The sequence below is a fragment of the Podarcis filfolensis genome (genome assembly GCF_964270895.1).
Source record: "Podarcis filfolensis genome assembly, chromosome: 9".
In the NCBI taxonomy this organism is placed as follows: Eukaryota; Metazoa; Chordata; class Lepidosauria; order Squamata; family Lacertidae; genus Podarcis; species Podarcis filfolensis.
In genome coordinates this window covers 52,035,179-52,056,566 of record NC_139610.1, presented here as the reverse complement: position 1 = coordinate 52,056,566, position 21,388 = coordinate 52,035,179, and the positions used below count along the sequence as shown (strand labels likewise).

At 41.7% G+C, this 21,388-nt stretch overlaps 1 protein-coding gene across 23 annotated transcripts in view; it reads left to right on the top strand.

Moving 5' to 3' along the window:
* ANK2 (ankyrin 2) overlaps nt 1–21,388 on the top strand; it is a gene marked incomplete at its 3' end in the record, with an annotated part of 315,375 nt that overhangs the window by 282,054 nt on the left and 11,933 nt on the right. For 11 of the 23 annotated variants that reach the window (XM_083631489.1, XM_083631494.1, XM_083631496.1 and 8 more), the window contains 9 exons: nt 846–971; nt 1,711–1,833; nt 3,224–3,256; nt 4,652–4,673; nt 15,224–15,298; nt 16,464–16,595; nt 17,338–17,478; nt 18,832–19,111; nt 19,838–20,114. In XM_083631489.1, the coding sequence (XP_083487615.1) occupies nt 846–971; nt 1,711–1,833; nt 3,224–3,256; nt 4,652–4,673; nt 15,224–15,298; nt 16,464–16,595; nt 17,338–17,478; nt 18,832–19,111; nt 19,838–20,114 (1,209 nt within the window). Of the gene's footprint in view, nt 1–845; nt 972–1,710; nt 1,834–3,223; nt 3,257–4,651; nt 4,674–7,835; nt 13,818–15,223; nt 15,299–16,463; nt 16,596–17,337; nt 17,479–18,831; nt 19,112–19,837; nt 20,115–21,388 lie in introns of all 23 variants that reach the window. The other 12 variants (XM_083631504.1, XM_083631503.1, XM_083631501.1 and 9 more) reach the window with 3 other exon arrangements.

Here is a 21,388-nt window from a genome sequence, read left to right as displayed (position 1 = left end):
GTCTAAGAACAGAATCCGAACGGTAGAAGGGCACCGGCGGCGGGAGGCCTCATTAAGGAAAGCGCACCTCGGTTTAAGAACGGTTTCGGATTAAGAACGGACTTCCGGAACAGATTAAGTTCGTAAACTGAGGTACCACTGTACAGGGACTCCCGGTCCAGATTAAAACATTTGTATGGAGCGTGGAACTGAACCTTTCCTACTCTTGTTTCGTTTTTCCTTGACATTCTTCCCACCCCTGCCATGGGTGGAAAGCTGCTTTTGCTATGGGAGGAAAAACTATTTGCCATAGGTGCAAATAGCAGCTTTCAAGAGGAAATGGTCGAAGGAAAAAGGGTTAATCCTTCTCTCTCCACCACCATTTCTATGCCATGTTCGTGTTGCAGATCAAGTCCCCCTGCAATTTTGTTTAGTGGCAAATACAATCACATAGCACATTGTCTAGATTGGGATCTGAAACAATATGTGGCACCTATCTCCACCCTCTAAGAGGAATTCTCCTGTTCAGTATTCTTCCCAACCTAGAACAGCCATAGTTCAGATCAGTTATGGATTTTAAGCAGGGGAAAATATTTTTTATCTTCCTTGTTTGCGTATAAGACTTTCTGTTATACTATATAGTACTTGAGGGCCGGCTGTCATCTCCCAAAACGCTTTATTGCCATTTAGCAAAGTGGTGGTTCTAGAGGGCTGTGGAATCTGTGGCCCCTCAGATGAACTTCCACTTCTGTCAATCCCAGCCAGTGGACCAGTGCATTCTAGGAATTGAATAAAGGTAATAATGAACTCTCTTCTACATTCCCATGATACTTATATTTTGTTCTTTCTTTATCAACCATATGTAGGTATTAGAAGGAAAGCCCATCTATGTGGACTGCTTTGGGAATCTAGTACCACTAACAAAGAGTGGCCAACATCACATATTCAGTTTTTATGCCTTCAAAGAAAATAGACTTCCATTGTTTGTCAAGGTAATAGATACAAGTCAATATCTAAACTTTCATTTTATTTGGTGGTGACTATTCAACAAGCAGAAACAGCCCATCCATATACAGCCAGAAACCACCATTCTTTAACTATCTTAATAATAGCACTAAAGCTGATGAACTGCATTTCAAGGGCAGTGGTCTACTTTATCTCCTTTTGTGCACCTAGATGTGCAACAGTGCTTCGGCATTTTATGCAATGGAATGAAAAACGGCAAATTGGGGGGGGGGGGGGAGAGAGTATTTGCCTGAACATTCACCATGTTTCAAATAAAAACCGAAGATCTATAAAAATGTTGATATCTGCCCTCTGGCTTTAGATCTCCCTTTGGAGATTCAACATTTTCACTTTAAGGCAAAAATATTAAAGTTTCTTTAAGCAGGGTTTAGTGGCAGTGGGTAAATAGAACTTTACTTAGGTACTGTCATACCTCTGGTTGCGAATGTGATCCGTGCAGGAGGCACGTTCACAACTCGCAGCATTCGCAGCCTTAAGCGCTGCGTCTGCACACGCACATGATGCAATTTGGTGCTTCTGCGCATGTGCAAGCAGTCCACAACCCAAAAACACGCAACCCGCAGCGTTCATAACCCAAGGTATGACTGTATGTCTTCATCCGTACATTTAATACATTTGCATCATAAATATTTTATAATTTTGTCTCTGTAGTATTTTATATCTCTTTAAGCTATAGCATTGTGTGTGCTTTGCTTTTTGCACTAGGTCCGAGACACAACACAAGAACCTTGTGGGCGCTTGTCATTTATGAAGGAGCCTAAATCTTCTAGAGGCCTCGTACATCAAGCCATCTGCAATCTGAATATCACATTGCCAAATTACACAAAGGTACTGCATAATACAATGAAAAGATCTTTGCTCACATACTAGCTGGCACACTGAAATTTCAGAGCTCCTAATCCCTGGCTTTGTTTTGCACAAACTACAAGGAGTGGCTTATCTTTTGGGTTAAGTGGCTGTGAGTTTTTATTTTTAAGACTTTAATTAAACATTTTTTAATATTACATATAGAGTAGGATTGGGGAGCCCGTGGCCCTCCAGATGTTGCCAAATTACATCTCTCAACATCTCCTCCCATTGGCTGTGCTGGATGGAGTGGATGGCAGTTAGATCATCATCTGTAAGGTCATAGGTTCCTAACATAGAGGGTGCATTAATTATAGAGTATTCTCTAGGTGGGTGGCTCTCACACCATGGCCTTGAATTGGCTCAGCAGCATCGATTTTCTGAGTTAAAAGTGTAAATACTGGGGATTATATATATCCAAAGAGCCAATACCAAAAGAACCCATCATATGATACTTTGCAGATTTCTTGAGCATTAAGCCTAGTAGTTTGCTCAGACAGAAGTGTAGTGCTGGAGGAGAAAGACTGCAAAGGCACTTTAGAGTCTGGGTTCTCATATATATCACCTTCTTGCCCATTCCAAGTTGATCTGTGATCTTCTGTTTATTTGTGTTCATAGGCAAGTCATTCACATAAGCAATTAAATGCATAGAACAGAGTCTCATGTGCACGATGTGTGTCTTCTCACTTTCATTGGAATTTAAAGTATTACAGATTTAAGCTTGAAAAATCAAATATGAAGAGAGCAATTAACACATGCAAAATTTTGTTACATTTTCTTTGACATTCCAACCATGTATTTTCAGGGTTGGCACAAGACCTCCACCGCCACCTCCTCACTTTTGGGGGGTAGCAGCGTAGCATTGCCCTGCTTGCTTTCAACAGTATTTGCTGTTGTCACAGCAATTCGGTGACATTCCTCAGAACAGGACATGCCAAGCAGCCAACAGTAGTGATGGTGGGGGCAGCCCTACAGGTGGTGAATGGAGGTTTACAATCTGCTGCCTCTCCCAATCCACTGCCTGAGCCAGCATGGCAAATGGCAGGTCCAATCTTGTATACTTGGGTCAGGCTTGGTGGTTGAGAAATAGTATCTTGGCTTCTTTGAAATGCAGTAATAAAAATCAAGAAAGAGCCTAAAATACCCAAACAGCTTCCCACTTTTTAATTATCTTAAGTCCCCAGCTTAAGAAAAATAATGAACTGATTCTCTTGTTCCCCTTTTTTCCTCCTTAGGAAAAAGTGCAGAAATAGTGTTCGTTTTGTACTCTTGCCAATTGAATATGACCAGAAATCATTCTTTTCCTTTAACTGCATCCTATCTTTTCCTGCTCTGTTTTTCTCTTTTCTTGCATGGCATATTGGGCTGAAAGGAATCAGAATCAGATCAAGAACAGGAAGAAGAGGTAATCTTGCTAATAGATCAGTACTCTATAAAACCCCTGAGACCAAAATTAAAATTCCCTTGGGTATGCATGCAGAAGTTCACCAAGTCTCCCTGCAATGCACTCACTCATGGCTCCAGAGTCCTCGAACTCTGAGGAGCAACTCTTCAAATTGTAAAGAGCTGCAGCAGGAGGGGGGGAAAGATAAAAACACAGTACGTGTGATCTTTTAAATTTTTATTTGAGAATCTGAGTCATTGTTTATAAATGCATTTAAAAATAAATAAATAAAATTGATTTAAAAAAAATAAAAATCAGAACTGTTTAGATGCAGAAATAAATATGAAGTTGATTTTAAAAAAAATGTCAGAAATTAGTGCAGTGATACACTACATACTAAAACTCATTCAGATGCAATGCTAACCTATTATATGAATGCGCCTTAGGTTTGTGCACTCCTCCCTCCTCTCTATTCCTTCCACGTTTTTGTTTTAGCCACAGTTTATTATCTCCATCTCACCTTGCATTTTAAAATTTAGAAAGGTGGTGATGAATATTATAATAGAGCTGTATTATTTCTATTCCCCCCCCCAAGCAAATATTGCCCTCTCCCTCCAAAGAATTTCTACAAGGTAATAGAACCTTAGACACCTACTGTGATATCAGATGCATAGCTGGCATCTTAGGACATCTCAAGCTACGTACGTGGCTCCTACTTTTTTACTAACAAATGTGCCAATATATTGTTCTTGCACTTTTGCAAGTCGAGATACGAATAACCTGCTTGCCGCTTCCACCTTCTTCACTGTTTCTCCCTGTCCTGCTCAGTGATCTTTCTGTGCAAATTCCAACTTAGAGCCTAAATGCAACAAATTAAAAATTTAGATTATATAGTTTGATAATAGCAGGAACTAATTACCAAGGTTCATGTGTGGCTTAAAGGCATTGCTAGCTCTTATTAGAATTCAGCTTGTCTGGACAACCAGGTACCGTATTTTTCGCTCTATAGGACACACTTTTCCCCCTCCAAAAATTAAGGGGAAACGTGTGTGCGTCCTATGGAGCGAATGTAAGCTCCTTGGCTTCAGCGATAGCAACGCGAAACCTCCAAAGCGCAGAGGGAGCGTTCCCTCTGCGCTCCGGAGGCTACGCGTTGCTTTCGCTGAAGCCTGGAGAGCGAGAGGGGTCGGTGCGTCCTATGGTCGGGTGCGTCCTATAGAGCGAAAAATACGGTAAGTTGCAATACTTATCAGGAAGGCACTCCAATTGAATCCAGTGGGTTTTACTTCCAATAAAGTGTATTTAGGATTGACCTACAGGCTTCAATGGTAAATTAGCTGGTGTTCTAGGTGATATTTCTCACTGGTTGTTATGACTCAAAGTGCTGTAACCATTTCACTCTGTGTTCTCTTTCAGACTGACATGACATCAGAAAAACGTAAGATTGTAATAAAAATGTTATTTGTCTAATCATTAAGTTAAGCATAAGAGAGTGTGCAAATTCTAATTGCCACTGATGATATTAATTTTCTAAAAGAATGATATAATAATGTAAATTTAGCTTTTAGCTTTTAGATGTTATTTAATATGTTACTAATAATTAAAATAAAAGTACTAAGACAGTTCATCTAAGCATTCACTTTCCTTTTGACATCCCCTGGTGACCCCTGCTATTGCTGTTAGGCTTGTATAAATCCCCATATTTTATTTCATTTTTTATTTTGTATGTATGTTCACATAAAGTCATTGCATTTTATAAGTTAATTACAGTATCACCTTTAAAGATTCAGCTTCTATAAACTACCTTCATTAAATTGTTTACATGCAATATGCATGTCCCTGTGTATAAAAGTGATACTGTTTTAAGTAACAAAGTTCCATAATCCATTCACCCTCTCTTACTTTGGTGAAGTATTTCTGAAAAGCATATTTATGTATTGGGACATTGTCACTTGCTATTATTGATTATACCTGTAGTTGGAAGTGGAACAGGACAGGAAGGGGAATGATGGCAACAAGTGTTGGGGTAAAATCAGGTCACAAGTTCACTAAATTACAGCTTCCAGGCAGATCATGGCATGGGCAAAGGACCAAAACAACATGGCAGCCCTGCTACCAGTGATACTTTTCAACCCAGTTGCTGGAAGGTCAGCTTACGCCACTCATGTTGTCTGCTTTCACGAACCAGAAGCTATGGAAGATACTGCAGAGTGCAAATTGAGTGGAAGTGAGCCATTGGGCCCATGAGGCCGTACTCACCCTGTAGGTGGAGCATGTAGCATCCCTCTTGCCCTAATGCTGTGGCCCCTGCCCAGTGCCAGTCCTCAGTTAGTTGGGCCAGAGTTCCTGACACGAAAATGAAAAATGAAACAATTAACATTTGCTATAAGGGAGGCAAAAATTCTGGAACTAAACAGCCATTGACACAGGCAAGTGAAATTCTTTCATGGCCCCATCAGCCAGCAGCAGGAAACATGCAGTAAAAGAAACAGCTGCTTTTTCAGAAGCCTGGAAGGGCAGGGAAGGAAAACACTGCCATGAGTCCAGGCAGGGACTTGAACCTATAGCCCTGGAGTAGATCAGGTGGCAAAGTTCTCTCCCTAGTTCACCCTAAAAACTCACCCAAGAAAGGTCACCAGGCAGTGCTGAATTGCCAAAGGCAGTTTCCAGGCCATAGTGGTTTGGTCTAGGTGGGAGCTGTGCAAGGCAGCCCATTCTTCCACTGGGCACAGTCGAAGTCCGTGGCTAAGGGAAGAAGTATAAATTTAAAAAGAGATCGTTACATTCTTAAATAATGAACTGTTTTGTAAAATGACTTCTGTTAATAATAAATAAATGAAAACAAAATTACTTATACCCCGCCCATCTGATGGGGTTGCCCCAGCAACTCTGGGTGGCTTCCAACAAAACTAAAAGTATAATAAAACATCAAACATTTAAAACTTCCCAATATAGGGCTGCCTTCAGGTATCTTCAGAGAGTTGTCTAGTTCTTTATTTCCTTTACATCTGATGGGAGGGCGTTCCACAGGGCGGGCGCCACTACCGAGAAGGCCCTCTGTTCCCTGTAACTTCACTTCTTGCAGTGAGGGAACTGCCAGGCCCTCGGAGCTGGACCTCAAATGATCAGGAAGTTACACTGGAAGCTACTTTTCAGCAGAAGAATGGGAGGTAAACATTCTTAAAATACATCATTAAATAAATCTTTTCATGCAGAATTGCAGGCTGCCTTGGGTCAGGTTCCTCTGTCTTTACCTCCTCTCTAGTTGGGCTCCTCCTCTGCTCTGCTTTTCTTCTCCATGATGCTCATTTCTTGGCCTTTTGGTCAAGTTACAATATCATATAGTCTCAAAGTTTAACCAATTCCGCGCGTTTGTGTTGCTAAATGATAAGAAATTTTAAAATGCTTTCGTTCACACAAAACCCCTGAACGAATATGGGGGAGGGGAGACACATTACTCTGAAGTAAGTTTTACTGAAAACATATTCCTGATGCTTTATATGTTAATAGTGGGGGTGGGGACAATACTTCACCATAGTATGTTGCATATGATTTTAAGCCTTTTTCATTTATAACCATCTTAAGTTTTGTTGGTGTCTTTTTTCCTTTTATTTTATTGTAAGGATACTTACCCTGCAATGTATGCAACAGCTTTGCTTTGCATGGAAATAACTTGGCTTACATATATATGTATATGTACTGTGTCTATTTGTGTCTGTGTGTGTGTATGTGCCCTGTATGAATGTTTTTGGTTGCCATGCATTACATTCCCCCCTAACCTATGAATTCTCTGTTGAGCTAGTCACTATTTAAAATTTCCCTTCCCACTTTTTTATATTATCATCATCATCATCATCATCTCTTTCCCTTGATTTCCCCTCCATTTGTTTGAATAATGAGGATGTTCCAAGGAAAGGACCATTCCTCTTGAAATAAAAGCCTGTGTGTGTCTGTGTCACCATCTGAATGTAAGATTCCCCTTAGATGAAATGCCGGTTTGCAGCTGCCTCAGATATCAATGCATTTCATTTACTCTAGATTATCTCAGAATTAAATGTAAATACACAAGTTCTAACTTTGGTTCTTAAACAAAAGTTTACAACCGTTTACCTAATTTTGGTTCTGAAGTTTGCTACCACTGGCTTTCTCTTTGAGGAGATCAACTTCCAACCAACTTAACAATCTCCCCCCACCCCACACACCTTTGTTCTCTGTTTTTATTTGAACATTGATCTGTAACATCTGGACAATCTTGAGATGCCTATCTTTGTGTAAATTCCACTGTTTCTTTTTCTTGCCCACTTTTGTTTTTCTAGTGTCCTTGGTTGATAAAAGCTTTGGTGTTGTATGTGTGTGTGTGCTGTACTGCGAAAACTAAGCAAGTTATTTCCTGCCCACTTTCCTTTTCAGTTTTCCCCCCGTTAGCTTTGCTTTGCTTTTTTTTCCACCCTCAGATTTGTGGATCCACCATACCCAGACAGTTTTGTTGACCCTCCTACCGCTGCAATCAAAGACAATCATTTCAGTCCTGATTACATTTTTTCAATCTCTATTTTCGATTTCCATTTATTTCCAATGTTTTTCCCCATTTGCATCAAAGATGATGATGAAACAGAATCTACAGAAACATCTGTCCTGAAAAGTCACCTTGTCAATGAAGTCCCTGTCCTAGCCAGCCCAGACTTGCTATCTGAAGTCTCTGAGATGAAACAAGATTTGATTAAAATGAGTGCCATCTTGACCACAGACTCAGCTGAAAAGTCAGGCTCCATTAAGGTGAAGGACCTTGTGAAAGCTGCCGATGAAGAACCTGGAGAACCATTTGAGATTGTGGAAAGAGTCAAGGAGGATTTGGAAAAAGTGAATGAAATCCTGAGAAGTGGAAGCTGTCCAAAAGAAGGGCCAGTTCTTCAAAGATCCAGTTCTGAGAAAGAGCTGGCGGAAGAAGAATGGGTCCTTGTAAGCGATGAAGAAATAGAAGAGGCTAAGCAGAATGCTCCGCTGGAAGTTACCGAGCCTGTTTGCACAGAAACTAGAATAGGCAAAGGGAAAACAGAGAAAGAAAAGAAAGACATGGCGGGAATGATCGATCATCTCAGCCAAGATCTAAAAGATTACATGTCACTTAATGAAATGCAGCCTAAGACATTACAAGAAGACATAGTAGAAGAGAGATTTGAAGCTGTGGTTGTAAGCAGGGGCTCTGAAAAAGGTGGGGGAAGCCAAGAGAAGAAGCAGGTCCAGCAAAAACCTACCTTGGAAATTAAAAAACCAGTTAGGAAGAAATTAAAAGATAAACAAAAGCCAAAGGATGAAGAAACCAAAGGAAAGAAAGAACATTCAGGACTAACAAAGTTCAGCTCAGATGAGTCTATAGATGAAGAGGTAGGGTTAGCCCCTGCAGAGCCTTCCAAGGCAACAGCTGTGTCTCCTGTTATAGAAGAAACTCCTATTGGCTCAATCAAAGATAAAGTGAAAGCCCTTCAGAAGAGAGTGGAAGATGAGCAGAAAGGACGTTCAAAATTGCCTGTTCGCACCCCAGGAAAAGAAGGGGCAACCGAGAAGTCTGTTGCAAAGCTATCGCAGCCTAAAAAAATTATTTACAAAGCGAAACCCCCATCTTCTCCCTCTGCCTCAAAGACCCCAGCTTCCCCCTCTGCCTCAAAAACACCAGCTTCTCCCTCTGCCTCAAAGACTGCAGCCTCCTCCTCTGCCTCAAAGATTCCCGCTTCTCCCTCTGCCTCAAAGACTGCAGCTTCCCCCTCTGCTTCAAAACTCTCCTCTCCCTCTACTAAGAAGCCAGCTGTTTCTCCCACAACTAAGAAGCCAGCTGTTTCTCCCACATCTAAAAAGCCACCCGTTTCTCCCACATCTAAGAAGCCACCTGTTTCTCCCACAACCAAGAAGCCACCTGTTTCACCTTCTTCTAAAACAGAGAGACTTGAAGAAACAATGTCTGTTCGTGAACTGATGAAAGCCTTCCAGTCAGGTCAAGATCCATCAAAGCATAAGGCTGGACTTTTTGAGCATAAGTCTGTGAAACAGAAACAGCAGGTCTCTGAGAAAGAGCCGGCTAAGAAAGGAGCTGCTCAGGCAGACACTGAAAAGAAGCAGGCAATGACACAAAGAGACACACACAAAAAAGATAGTCCGAAAGGTAAAAAGAGCCAGGAACCTCAGGCAGAGGCAGGCTTGCAATCTAAGAAAGAGGCACAAGGTACTCTGAAAAAAGATTTAGCCATGCAGCAGACAAAGCAGCAGAGTAGTAAAACTGCAGGAAAAGATGTTCCAGCAACTGATGATGACAATGCAAAGGGTGTGGCCCTGACATTTGATGACCAAGGGGATACTGACCTTCAAATCAGCCCAGACAGAAAGACGTCCACAGATTTTACTGATGTCATAAAGGAAGAGCTTGAGGAGAATGATAAATACCAACAGTTCCGGCACATTTCAATTACCGAGGAAGGTGAGCTTCACTTAGATCAAGTACTGACCAGTCCATTCAATGTTACATTTCCATCAGAATATGTGAAAGATGGTTTTTTGCCCGCTCTCTCCTTGCAAAGTGGTGCTCTGGATGGCAGCTCAGAAAGCCTTAAACATGAAGGCATAGCAGATTCTCCAGTTGGTAGCCTGCTCGATGGGACCCCTCAGATCAGCTCTGAGGAAAGTTATAAGCATGAGGGATTGGCCGAAACTCCAGAAACAAGCCCCGAGAGCCTCTCTTTTTCACCAAAGAAAACAGAAACTGCTGACCAGATGGAAGAAACAGAATTAGCCAGTACAGTGCAGAGAGCAGCAGAGGCACATTCACCAAAGGGACTTTCTCCAACAAAAAGTGAAAGGACTGTTGCTGACAAAGACATAAAAGTTATAATCGGCTCAGAGTCCCTCTCTCCTCGTTTGTCAGAAGAAGTAGAAGTTACAACCTCCAAAGAAGAGATAGGCAAATGTACAGATTCTAGCTCAACATTGATTGATAAGGATGCTGTCAGGGATGAGTTATCTATGGCTACTGAGCAAGGACATTTAACTAAGTTATCTGAAGTGCATGATACTATTTTAGAGAAAGAGGATCAGGCATCCTTTGAGCACCATGCCATTAGTAGAGGACTGGAGCTTTCACTTCCTAGCCAAGACAGTGAAGGTCTTAGCCCAGTTGCAGATGAATCCTTAGCTATAAGCCATAAAGACTCATTAGAAGCAAGCCCAGTACTGGAAGATAATTCCTCCCGTAAAACACCCGATTCCCTTGAGCCTAGTCCTACCAAAGAATCCCCCTGCCGTGATTCTCTTGAAAGCAGCCCCGTAGAACAGAAAACAAAGACTGGCTTCCCTCCAGGACCTGGTCCCATGCAGGCTGCCTTTGCCAAAGCAGAAAACTTCCCAGAGCTGACACCTGTGCGATCTAGACTTTTACGTGACCCTGATGGCAGTGCTGAAGATGACAGTTTAGAGCAAACCTCTCTTATGGAAAGCTCAGGGAAAAGCCCTCTTTCACCCGAGACTCCCAGCTCCGAAGAAATTAGTTATGAAATCACACCCAAGACAACAGATTCGCAAATGCTCTCAAACATACCCAAGTCAGCTGTGATTCCTGAAGTCAGCGAAGAGCCAGAAGATGACCCCGAAGGTGAGCCGACGAGGAGGTTCACACCAGAAGAAGAGATGTTTAAAATGGTGACTAAAGTCAAAATGTTTGATGAGCTGGAACAGGAAGCAAAGCAGAAGCGGGACTATAGAAAGGACCCCAAACAAGAAGATGCTGCTTCAGCTTCTGATTTGGAAGCTGCGTCTGAACTTGAATTTGCACCCTCAACGCCTGTAGAAGATGATGGCATACCTACTGTACTCACTTCTGCAGCTGAATCTAGAAAGACTTCTTCCTCTTCAGAAAGTGAGCCAGAATTAACAAAGCTGAAAAAGGAGGCTGACTCTGGGCTGCTGATGGAGCCTGTAATTAGGGTGCAGCCTCCTTCACCTCATCTTTGTTATAGGGATTCCAGTTCTAGTCCTGAAGAAACAGGGTTTCAGCCTATTGAATCCAAGCAGCATGAATTTGGTACCGAAGAGGACAACACAGAATCAGATAAGCCAACAGAGGAAACCAAAATGTCTGGTGACACCTCTCTTGCCTCAGATACTAGCATCATAGCACAAGCTAGCGAGTCCAAGTGCTACAGCACTGATGAGAGTGACACTGCTAGCCCTAATGGCCCCATGATGCAGCCTGAGGAGGCATTCTATCATTCTGTGGGTGGTGACGCCCCCAAAATAGCTGAGTTATATGAAACCTCAGCGGCGTCTCACAACCAGGATGATTCTGAGAAAGATGGTGGAGCATCTGAGGAGGTAACATCCAGAGACATGGTTGCCATGGGAACCAGAGGGGGCTCCTGTATCCCTGGCTCCTCTCATTGCTGTATATCCCCAAATGATGAATTGGCTACTGTTGTTTCACCTGTTCACTCCCCTTTGGGAAGTGATTTGGCTGAAACTAACAACATTGTAGAGATGGCACAAAGGGATTTTTGTAGTGTAGAACACTCTGCAGACCATTCGCCTCAAACAACCCAAAAGGGTGACCCTGAAAGGAATGCAGATGATGTTGATGAGAGCAGTTCTCTGCCTATAACAAGCCCTTATGAAAATGTCCCTTCACAGCACTTTTTTACTAGCACTGAAATTAGTTCAGGAACTGGTTTAAGAATGACAACAGACCAGTCATCTGGGGTTCATCATTCTACTGAGGTAGAAACTACCTTCAGTGAGGAAATTGCACTGACCAGTTCCCTTTGTACACCAGCATCTGTAGGTTCTGAGGTTCAGACCTCAGAAGATATCTATATGGAGTTAGAATCCAAACATGTGGGCATCTTTCAGAAACAATCAACTTCAACATCAGAGGCCACCTCACTAGATGAAGCTGCTCTACAAGATATCAGAGATGAAGCTGAGAAAATAATCAACCAAGTGATCATAACCAGGACAGATGTGGATTCTGACAAGTGGAGTCAGATACGTGAAGATGATGATGCTTTTGAGGCTCGGGTGAAAGAGGAAGAACAAAGGATATTTGGCTTAATGGTAGACAGGAGATCACAAGGCACCACACCTGACACGACACCAGCCAGGACTCCTACAGAAGAAGGGACGCCTACCAGTGAACAAAACCCCTTTCTTTTCCAGGAAGGGAAATTGTTTGAAATGACAAGGAGTGGTGCCATTGACATGACCAAGAGGAATTATTCTGATGAAAACTTACACTTTTTCCAAATGGGAGAGCAGTCTCAGGAAGATGTGTCCTTATCTGAAGAAATGAGAGAAGCTGAAGGCCTGGAATCTCTCCAGCAGGAGCAACCCCCAGTTCCATTTGCGTCTTCTGAACTAGATGAAGCAGAGATGCCTATAAAAGGCTCACTCACGTCTGTATCAGAGGATGAGGCCAGTGGTTTCTATACCACAAAAGGGGATATTAAATCTAGAATCCCTATTAAAATGGGCATTTCAGCCTCCTCAAAGTCACCAAAGAAAGAAACTGCTCCTTCAGATGATGATGACTTCTTCCCTAGACCTGATACTGAAGACATGTTTGACAGCTCCCAGGTGCCTTGCCCTGTCTCTCCTGAGCAGACTGTGATTGATGTACAGTTAGATTTTTCAACAGTCACTAGGTCGGTGTATGCTGAGCAGGAAGATGATTCCCCAGACTCCTCACCGGAGGAGCAGAAATCTGTGATTGAAATCCCCACTGCCATCATGGAAAGTGTGCCTTCTGAAAGCAAATCCAAAATTCCCATTAGGACAACTCCCGCAGCATCCCACTCATTGCAACAATCAGAGCTTGAGAGCCTTCCTTCAGATAGCTTTGTTGAGGCCCTAGAGGAATCGGAGGATGACCCGTCCAAACCAAAGTCTAAGATTCCAGTCAAAGCAGTTTTCCAAAGAGTTGAACAAGAGTGTTTGTATACTGAGACATCTGTCTGGAAGCCAGAGTCAGCTAAAGCTCTTGACAAAACATGCAAGCTACCTGCGAAACAAGACATTAGGAGCAAATCTGAATCTGATGAAAGTGCCTCCGTGGACTCAAAGGCTAAGCGTTCAGTCAAAGCTAGAAGCTATGCTGAGGCCGAAGCAGAAACCAGAGAGAGGGTGGGTGAGATGAAGCTTGAGGTAGACTCAGACGAGCAGACGACTTCACGACCAAAGATATTTCCTTCGCGGTTGCCCGTTAAGAACAGAAGCGCCTCAGCTTCCCGCAGTGCTGTTAGTCCCACTAAAGAAAGTAAGGAACATTTTTTTGACCTTTACAAAAACTCCATAGAGTTCTTTGAAGAGATTAGCGATGAAGCTTCCAAATTAGTGGATAGACTTACTCAGTCAGAGAAAGAACAAGAATTAGTTTCAGATGATGAAAGTAGTAGCGCCCTAGAAGTTTCAGTTATTGAAAATGTGCCATCCATTGAGACCCAGCAGTCAGTTGCCGAGGACATCTTTGACACCAGGCCCATTTGGGATGAGTCTATTGAGACTCTGATTGAGCGTATTCCTGATGAAAATGTCCCTGACCATGTTGAAGGTATTTGCCAGCCATTGGGATTCCCTTTGCTACGCATGTCATGAATCGCAATTCTTTGGTTGTTGTTTCTTCCCTTCTTTCCCCCTTGCTTTTTTTTTCTGTGTGGTTTGTGTGTCTCCTTTTTAAAGCTTCCTGTGGTTGTCAATGTGTTTTGTGTAAGCTCCGTTTGTTTTGTTTTATGTCGTGTATGTATTTTACTATCCCTGAAACAATCTCAAGATTGCACACTGCAAATGCTTACGCAAAGGATAAAACATAGCAATATAGTCTTTTTCGTTAAAACAACAACATTTGTTCATGTTGTTTAACTAACAAATTTAGAGCATTATTATTTCGCTTCTAATACAGCTGACCACGCAAGTTTTAGTTTTTGGATTCTCTTCACTATAATTGAATCACTTTGCCATGAATTACTTTTGACACAGATGAACCAGGTAAGATTACTATAATTCAGGATATGCAAGTCCATATAGGTGTGCCGAAAGCAAAGTTATTAGTGCCTTAAAAAAAACTCCAATCCTTTTATTGTTGTTGTACTTTTGCTTGGCACCATTTACTAATGGAAGGTGGTGCACTGGATTTATAGACTTAATCATGTTAAATTTAATGCCCAATGTTTAGATCCATTTTTTTAAAAAAAGAACTTCCTATAATAGCACTGAGGAGCAATAAGAGGAAAATATGGTAACTGAATTTTGAGCTGTAGAGACTATGACTTCAAATGCACACACAGGAAAACAAAAACTCAAACTCTGCTGGTATCAGATTGGCTGTTGGGGTTATTAATTCTTGCTGCTTTGGTGCAAATATCGCTGAGAAAAAGTGTGCACTTGCTTTTGCATGCCTTCTTTGTAAAGAGCTAGGAATGCAACATGTTCTAGCAAAAAAACAAACAAACTTAATACTGCTAAATACTAATGCTGCACAGATATCATGATCTGGAAATCTTTTTGATGATTGTAAGCAGTGCAACTTAAAAAATATGATGGTCTTAATGTTCGAAATGAAGTTTCGGATACATCACCTAATTTTGCAAATATGAGTTTGATGGCCATTTGCCATTACTTTAAAGAGGCATGAAAAAACATATTTCCCGCTCCAGCAAATTATTTATCTCTCCCTTTGTTCTGTTTTATTTTAAATGTTTAGGAGTTATGAGCTCCAAAATAAAATTGAGGACAGTGTTTTCCAAAGCCTCCAATACCATACTCAATTAAGCGGGCATTTTAAATAAAGTGCTTCGTATTCAAATATTTCCATTCTAGCTACATACCAAGAGCTTTGGTTTCCTTTGAAAGCAGACACTGTTAAACACTGGCCTTATTTTATGGAGTCTCTCCCCGTGAGGCAGATCAGTTTTGCCTTAAAAACAAAACAAAAACCTGTCCTATTTGACTTTGCTTTAGATCAACAGGATGATCAAGAAAGGATAGAGGAAAGACTGGCACATATCGCTGATCACCTTGGATTCAGCTGGACAGGTAAGCTCTGATGTGGTTGAGATCACAACCATCTTAGGAAAATGAAACTTCTAGCTCTTCTTCCCTATGTGTTGAGACACCAACTTGAATTACAGCTGCCTACCAGGGACGGTAGCTGTAGATCCGACTGGCATGTTTTATTACAGATTTTACTTAAGTTATTCCTACATGCTCAGGAAAAGCATTGTGTGAATTCTTAACACAGAGAACATACTGAGATTTTGATCCAAAATGGCTGCCAGAATACAGGTGCTGGATAGTAAAAGTAATCCCTGTACGGCCACTTTTGTTTTTTGAGTGAAGAGCAACACATTTGGCTTTTTGAGGCAGAACAGCAGATGGTTCTCATCCACCCAAGGTATACAGCACCCAAGGCCGATCAAGTTATCTTAGCACAGCATGATGCATGACACCCAAAACTCAAATCATTAACAATTTGCTTCCCTTTTGTGATGTACCAAATCAGCTTAAAGCAACTGCCTTATTCTACCTAATGGTTGGACTGGCCCTGGAGAAGAAAACCAGATATAGCTTCTGTTTCCTCTAAACTGAAGCTGAGATGTGACAAATGTGAATGAAAATAGCTAATACCCTACATGTAGTTGAAGCTACAAATAGTCCCTAGGTAATACACAGAAGGATATTGGTTTCACAAGAAAGGCAGGTAATTAGCAAGGATGCACCAAACAATTCTAGACATATCTACTCAGAGGTAAGTTTTATTGAGTCAATAGGGCTTGCTCTCAGAAAGCAGGCATAAGAATGAAGCCTAACAGATTAAATTTAAGTGGGACAGAGAGGGAAAGTGAAGTGGTGGATGATGCCATCCCATCTTCAAAATCCCCACAAGTTTTTCAGGGAATAGGATGGATATTTGACCCTTTGAATTCAGTTGCATATTCTGAGGTATCTCAGGAAAAAGAAGGGGCTTTGGCTTCAACAGATTCAAGGCTTCCTCCAGCCTGCTCCCAGAATGCTACATTTCTGGGGCTATTGCTTAACCCTATAATGGCTTAATCTTATAAATATCTACTCAGAAGTAAGTCTCATTGTTTTTATCAGGCTTTGCTCCCAGGTAAATGTTAAATGCACTTAAAATAGGTGTTAAATATTTAAAAGGAAATGTGTGACTGTTTGAAATTATTTTAATAATGTGCGTTTTCAGAGCTAGCAAGAGAACTGGATTTCACAGAGGAACAAATTCATCAGATCCGAATTGAGAATCCTAATTCACTGCAGGACCAGAGTCACGCACTGCTGAAATATTGGCTGGAACGTGATGGGAAACATGCTACTGGTATGCTCAGTTTTATTAGATACCTTTTCTTTCTTGGCAAAGGAGCCTAGTAAGTATACATGTACTTTGCTGAAGTGCAACACTGACAAGAATTGACATGCATAATACAAAGGAGAAAGTGGCAGTACAGTCCCACATTTCCACCCTCTTTCCCCACTGCCAGTGTTGACATCTTTGGTTGGCATTCTCACAGCTGTTGTGAAGGAATTGAATGGCCCTGGTTTGCCCTTGAGCTATGTACAGTTTGCAAAAAATGTCTTCGTAAGAGAGGCATTCCCCCCCCAATAAATTGATGAGAATGGCAGACAAAAAGCGCAGGAGAAATTTATGACACAGCACCACTCACAGCAGGGTGAAGAGCTGCCAGCTGCCAGTGACCCCCAATAAAGTCCATTTGCAGGCACAATTTGGATTCAAACCTCACCTGTAAATGGACATTTTTGCTCTGCAGGCAGGACCTCAAAGGGGGTTCCTGTAACTGCTGGTCAGCAGATGTAGCAAGCCTCTTTGAACTTTTATAAGTGGACACCCTTGAGTTATAGGTAAGTAGCCTACCTTTTCCAAGTGTTTGGGGATAACCTCAGGGCGGACAGAAGAAAAAGACATATATTTTCATCATTCATCTCCAAATTCAAGGTGCTAATGCAGACTTCTGAATTATACTATTTTGCTGTGTGAATCTGGAGGACAGGGAAAAGAGCACACACAGCTCAAATAAAGTCTGGTCTCTTCTGTATCACAGATTCAAGCCTTACTGAGTGTCTTACAAAAATAAATCGTATGGATATTGTTCATCTCATGGAGAACACCATGGAAACATCCCGAGACCATAATCGCACCTATGCAGAAATTGAACAGACAATAGGACTGGATCATAGTGAAGGTAAGGGTGAAGTCACACATCTCTGCTCACTGTTTAGTAACTTGTCGGCATTGATGACACAACCATCAAAGCTCTGCTTATTGAGAATTCAACCTGATTTGCTTGCACAAAAATTAGGCAGTGGTTAGATAGACAGTCTTTGTTGATTACTCATCCTGTTTTGCTTGTGGGGTGTTTGTTTATCTCACACTTTTCAATGCATTTCCCTGTCGCTTACCAACCCTCAAGATGGCAGATTATTTTTTTTAAGTGCATTTGCTGCACTAGGGCAACAGCGCCTTTTAAATCTAAATTTCTGATATATGCTTGAATCCCTCCCACAAGATAGGGACAATCTGGAGTCACCCAAAGACAGAGCATTCATACAGAGCGGATTACATCAACAATGATGCTTTTCAGTATTAGCAGCTTAGACACTCAAGGTGTGAGTCATTCCGTGAGTGTCAAGATGTCTGCATGTGTGTTGGAATTATCTCTAAATGCTTTTAATGCTAAGCTTAGCAGGAGGCATGTGTAGGATAATGAAACCCTAAAATATCAATATACAGCACAAATGGGAACATGTTTATCTGGAAGGAAAGCTGTCCAGGTTGCCGTCTGTGGAAGTTGCCTGATGGTAAGAGTAGTTAAGCAATGGGGACAATGACCTAGAGGGGTGGTGGGCTCTTCCTCACTGGAGTTCTTCAAACCGAAGCCAAAGAGTAATGTCTTGTGGATGCTCCAGCTCTGGGCTATCTGGATCAAGCTGGGGGTTGGCCTTTGAAGCCCCCCCCCACTCTATGGTTCTATGCTCTATGTCAGCAGACATTTTTGTATGCGCTTTTGTGTGTGGTGCCTCTACATGAAACCTTAGGAAGTGGGAGAAATTCGATTCAGTGAAAGTGAAACACAGTGATCCTTTGAAATTCACACTTCTGCAAATTATGCAGTGCGGTTCTCCAGCCAAGTAATTTGTATGAGGGTAAAGTGTGCATTAAAATGCAAATATTGGGGGACATTGCTTTGCAGAAATATGTATATTAGGCCAAAAAAAATCATGCAATGGAGAAATTTGCACTAAAATAATGATGAATTTTCAGGAGCAATTTATTTTTTAAAAAATCATGCAATGGAGAAATTTGCACTAAAATAATGATGAATTTTCAGGAGCATTTTTTTTTAAAAAAAATTGCAAGCTGATGTGGAAAGGCATAGAATTTAAGATTGGAAAAACAAGAAACAGAGAGAAACCAAAACTGACAGATTTGCCTCTCCCTACTCAGCACCCCCACAAATCTGCAGGTAGATGTAAACTGAGCAGACCTTCCTACTTTACATGGGAAGACCAAATAACTGTTTTTAACCTTGCTGTAGGTTTTTCTGCACTCCGTGAAGATTTGTACAGCACAAGAGATAAGAAGGAAGAAGAGCATTCTTTTTCTAAAGACAGTGAGCCATCAGATCACCCTCCCCTTGTCTCTGAGGAAGACATTTCTGTGAGTTACTCACCCTTGCATGACGGCACACCTAGAGGTGAGGCGGAACTATCCATTACAGAACTCCTACGACAAGCACACAAGGAGCGAGTGGAAGCTGAATTCTCAGGGAAATCTCATGTGCTGCCAGAAGATTCATCTACTACACAAGAATACTTGTAAGAATCCCAAGATTGCAGGCCCAAAATGATGGCATATTGTGAGAAATGTACCGTACGCTCTGTTGACCTCTATAAAACACACACACACAAGTGCACTATTTAGATTCCATATATTATGTTTTCTGTTTCACAAACAAAATTGATTTAAGACACCTGCTTTCAGAGCTGCAAGTTCTTCATGCTCATGCATTCAGAGCAGACACACATTAGAAAGTGTTATATGCTCAGTCAAATATGAACTCTATGTGACTATAGACATATGTCAGAGAAATTACTGAGCCAGTGAATTTCCAAAGGACAAAAGAGATTTTTTTAAAAATAAATAAATAAATTAGGGGTTGTATCCAATTGTATCCCTCAACTCACAGAAGGATTTTTCCTCCAGGGGAGTCTATGAACAGAAGGTAGAGGATGATTTCTTTGGGATGGGTGACCACCTGGGACTGGGAACACGATTGCACTGTCTTGAGTTCCATGATGGGAGAAAGGCAAGATATAAGTGTAAGAAAATAAAATATGAAAACATAATAGGGAAGTTCCAATATATTTCCAAGCAAGAATGAAGAGTGTTGAACTGTTAAGAGCAAGGATGGAGAGTGGTCCTCCTAAGGTTTATATTAAAGTCATGTTGAATATTTACCCTGACGTTCATCTGTATACTTATTCACTAGAAACAGAGAACATATAATAATTATGTATCTTGAATTCAACTTTAATTCACAGTGTCACAACTTCTGGAGCAACACAGGCACCAAAAGGAGAAAAAGCAACAAGCATTCCCAGTGAAAAGTCTGAGGGCTCTACTGCAGGCTCTGAGGATCTTGAAAGGCCATACCTTCATACCCCAACATCTAGTGAACGAACAGATTCACCCATTGTGCAAGAACCTGAAGACCACCAAGAAGATCTTTATCCAAGGAAAAATAGTCTGGTGATTGTGGAATCAATTGATGAACACCCAGAAGAGTCAGAAAGATATGAAGAGGAGTTGCTGGAAAAGGTAAGTGTTACCGCTTGCTTGATGAATCATGATGTTACTCCTGCACACATCAGAGGAATTATTATTCAGGGGAGTAACATCTTTAATCTGATCTTAGTCAGTACCAAAGAACAAAATGTATGAATAATAAATACCAATGTTCCCCACGCACAACTGGCCAAAAACAATTCCAACTGCAAACAGAATATAAATGAAAGAAATCTGCCGTTGAAAACGCAAAGCGGTAGGTAGCACAGAAGGGAAAAAGTAGACAGAAAACTTTTGTCAACTAGGTTAGAACAGGATGAACATGGCAGCAACCCAAAATGAAATGTTCCAGAATGGATTCATGAAAGAGAATCTATTGCTAAAGAAATCCTTTGGAAAAGAATAGTGAATATCCTATATTTAGTACAACTAAGGGCTTCACAGGGGACGCAGGTGGCGCTGTGGGTTAAACCACAGAGCCTAGGACTTGCCGATCAGAAGGTTGGTGGTTTGAATCCCCGCGATGGGGTGAGCTCCCATTGCTCGGTCCCTGCTCCTGCCAACCTAGCAGTTCGAAAGCACATCAAAGTGCAAGTAGATAAATAGGTACCGCTCCAGCGGGAAGGTAAACGGCATTTCCGTGCGCTGCTCTGGTTAGTCATGCTGGCCACATGACCCGGAAGCTGTACGCCGGTTCCCTCGGCCAATAAAGCGAGATGCGTGCCGCAACCCCAGAGTCATCCGCAACTGGACCTAATGGTCAGGGGTCCTTTTACCTTTACCTTTAAGGGCTTCACAGATGACATTTTCCCCTGTATGGAGATGATAGGAACCTATAAGATGCTCCATACCAAGTCACTGGTCTCTGTAGCTCAACATTGTCTGCATTGACCAGCACAGGCTGCCCAGGATGTCAGGCAGGAGCCATTCTCAGCCCTTTTTAAAGATTCTGGGAATTGAACCCGGGATCTTCTGCATGCAAAGGAGATACCCAGATCTCTGTGTAGGGTTGGGTGGGGTGGGGATGCAGGAAATGTTTGGAAGCCAATATGTGCCTTTCTTATTGGTGTACATGCAACAAACAAAACATTGATGTGTTGACATCCTACATGTCAGCGTTCCTCTTCCTTTGTTTTACAGAGAGGTCGTTAGTGATTAGTGGAAGCTCTTTGGCTCTGTTCAGAATTGGACCTGCCACATGCAACTATTTCACACACAAATTCCCTCAAACAGAAACACCTCATTTTTTGCCAAGGCCAATTATGAAATTTGGACCCTATCCTACTTCAAATTGGGTGTGTCAGCCA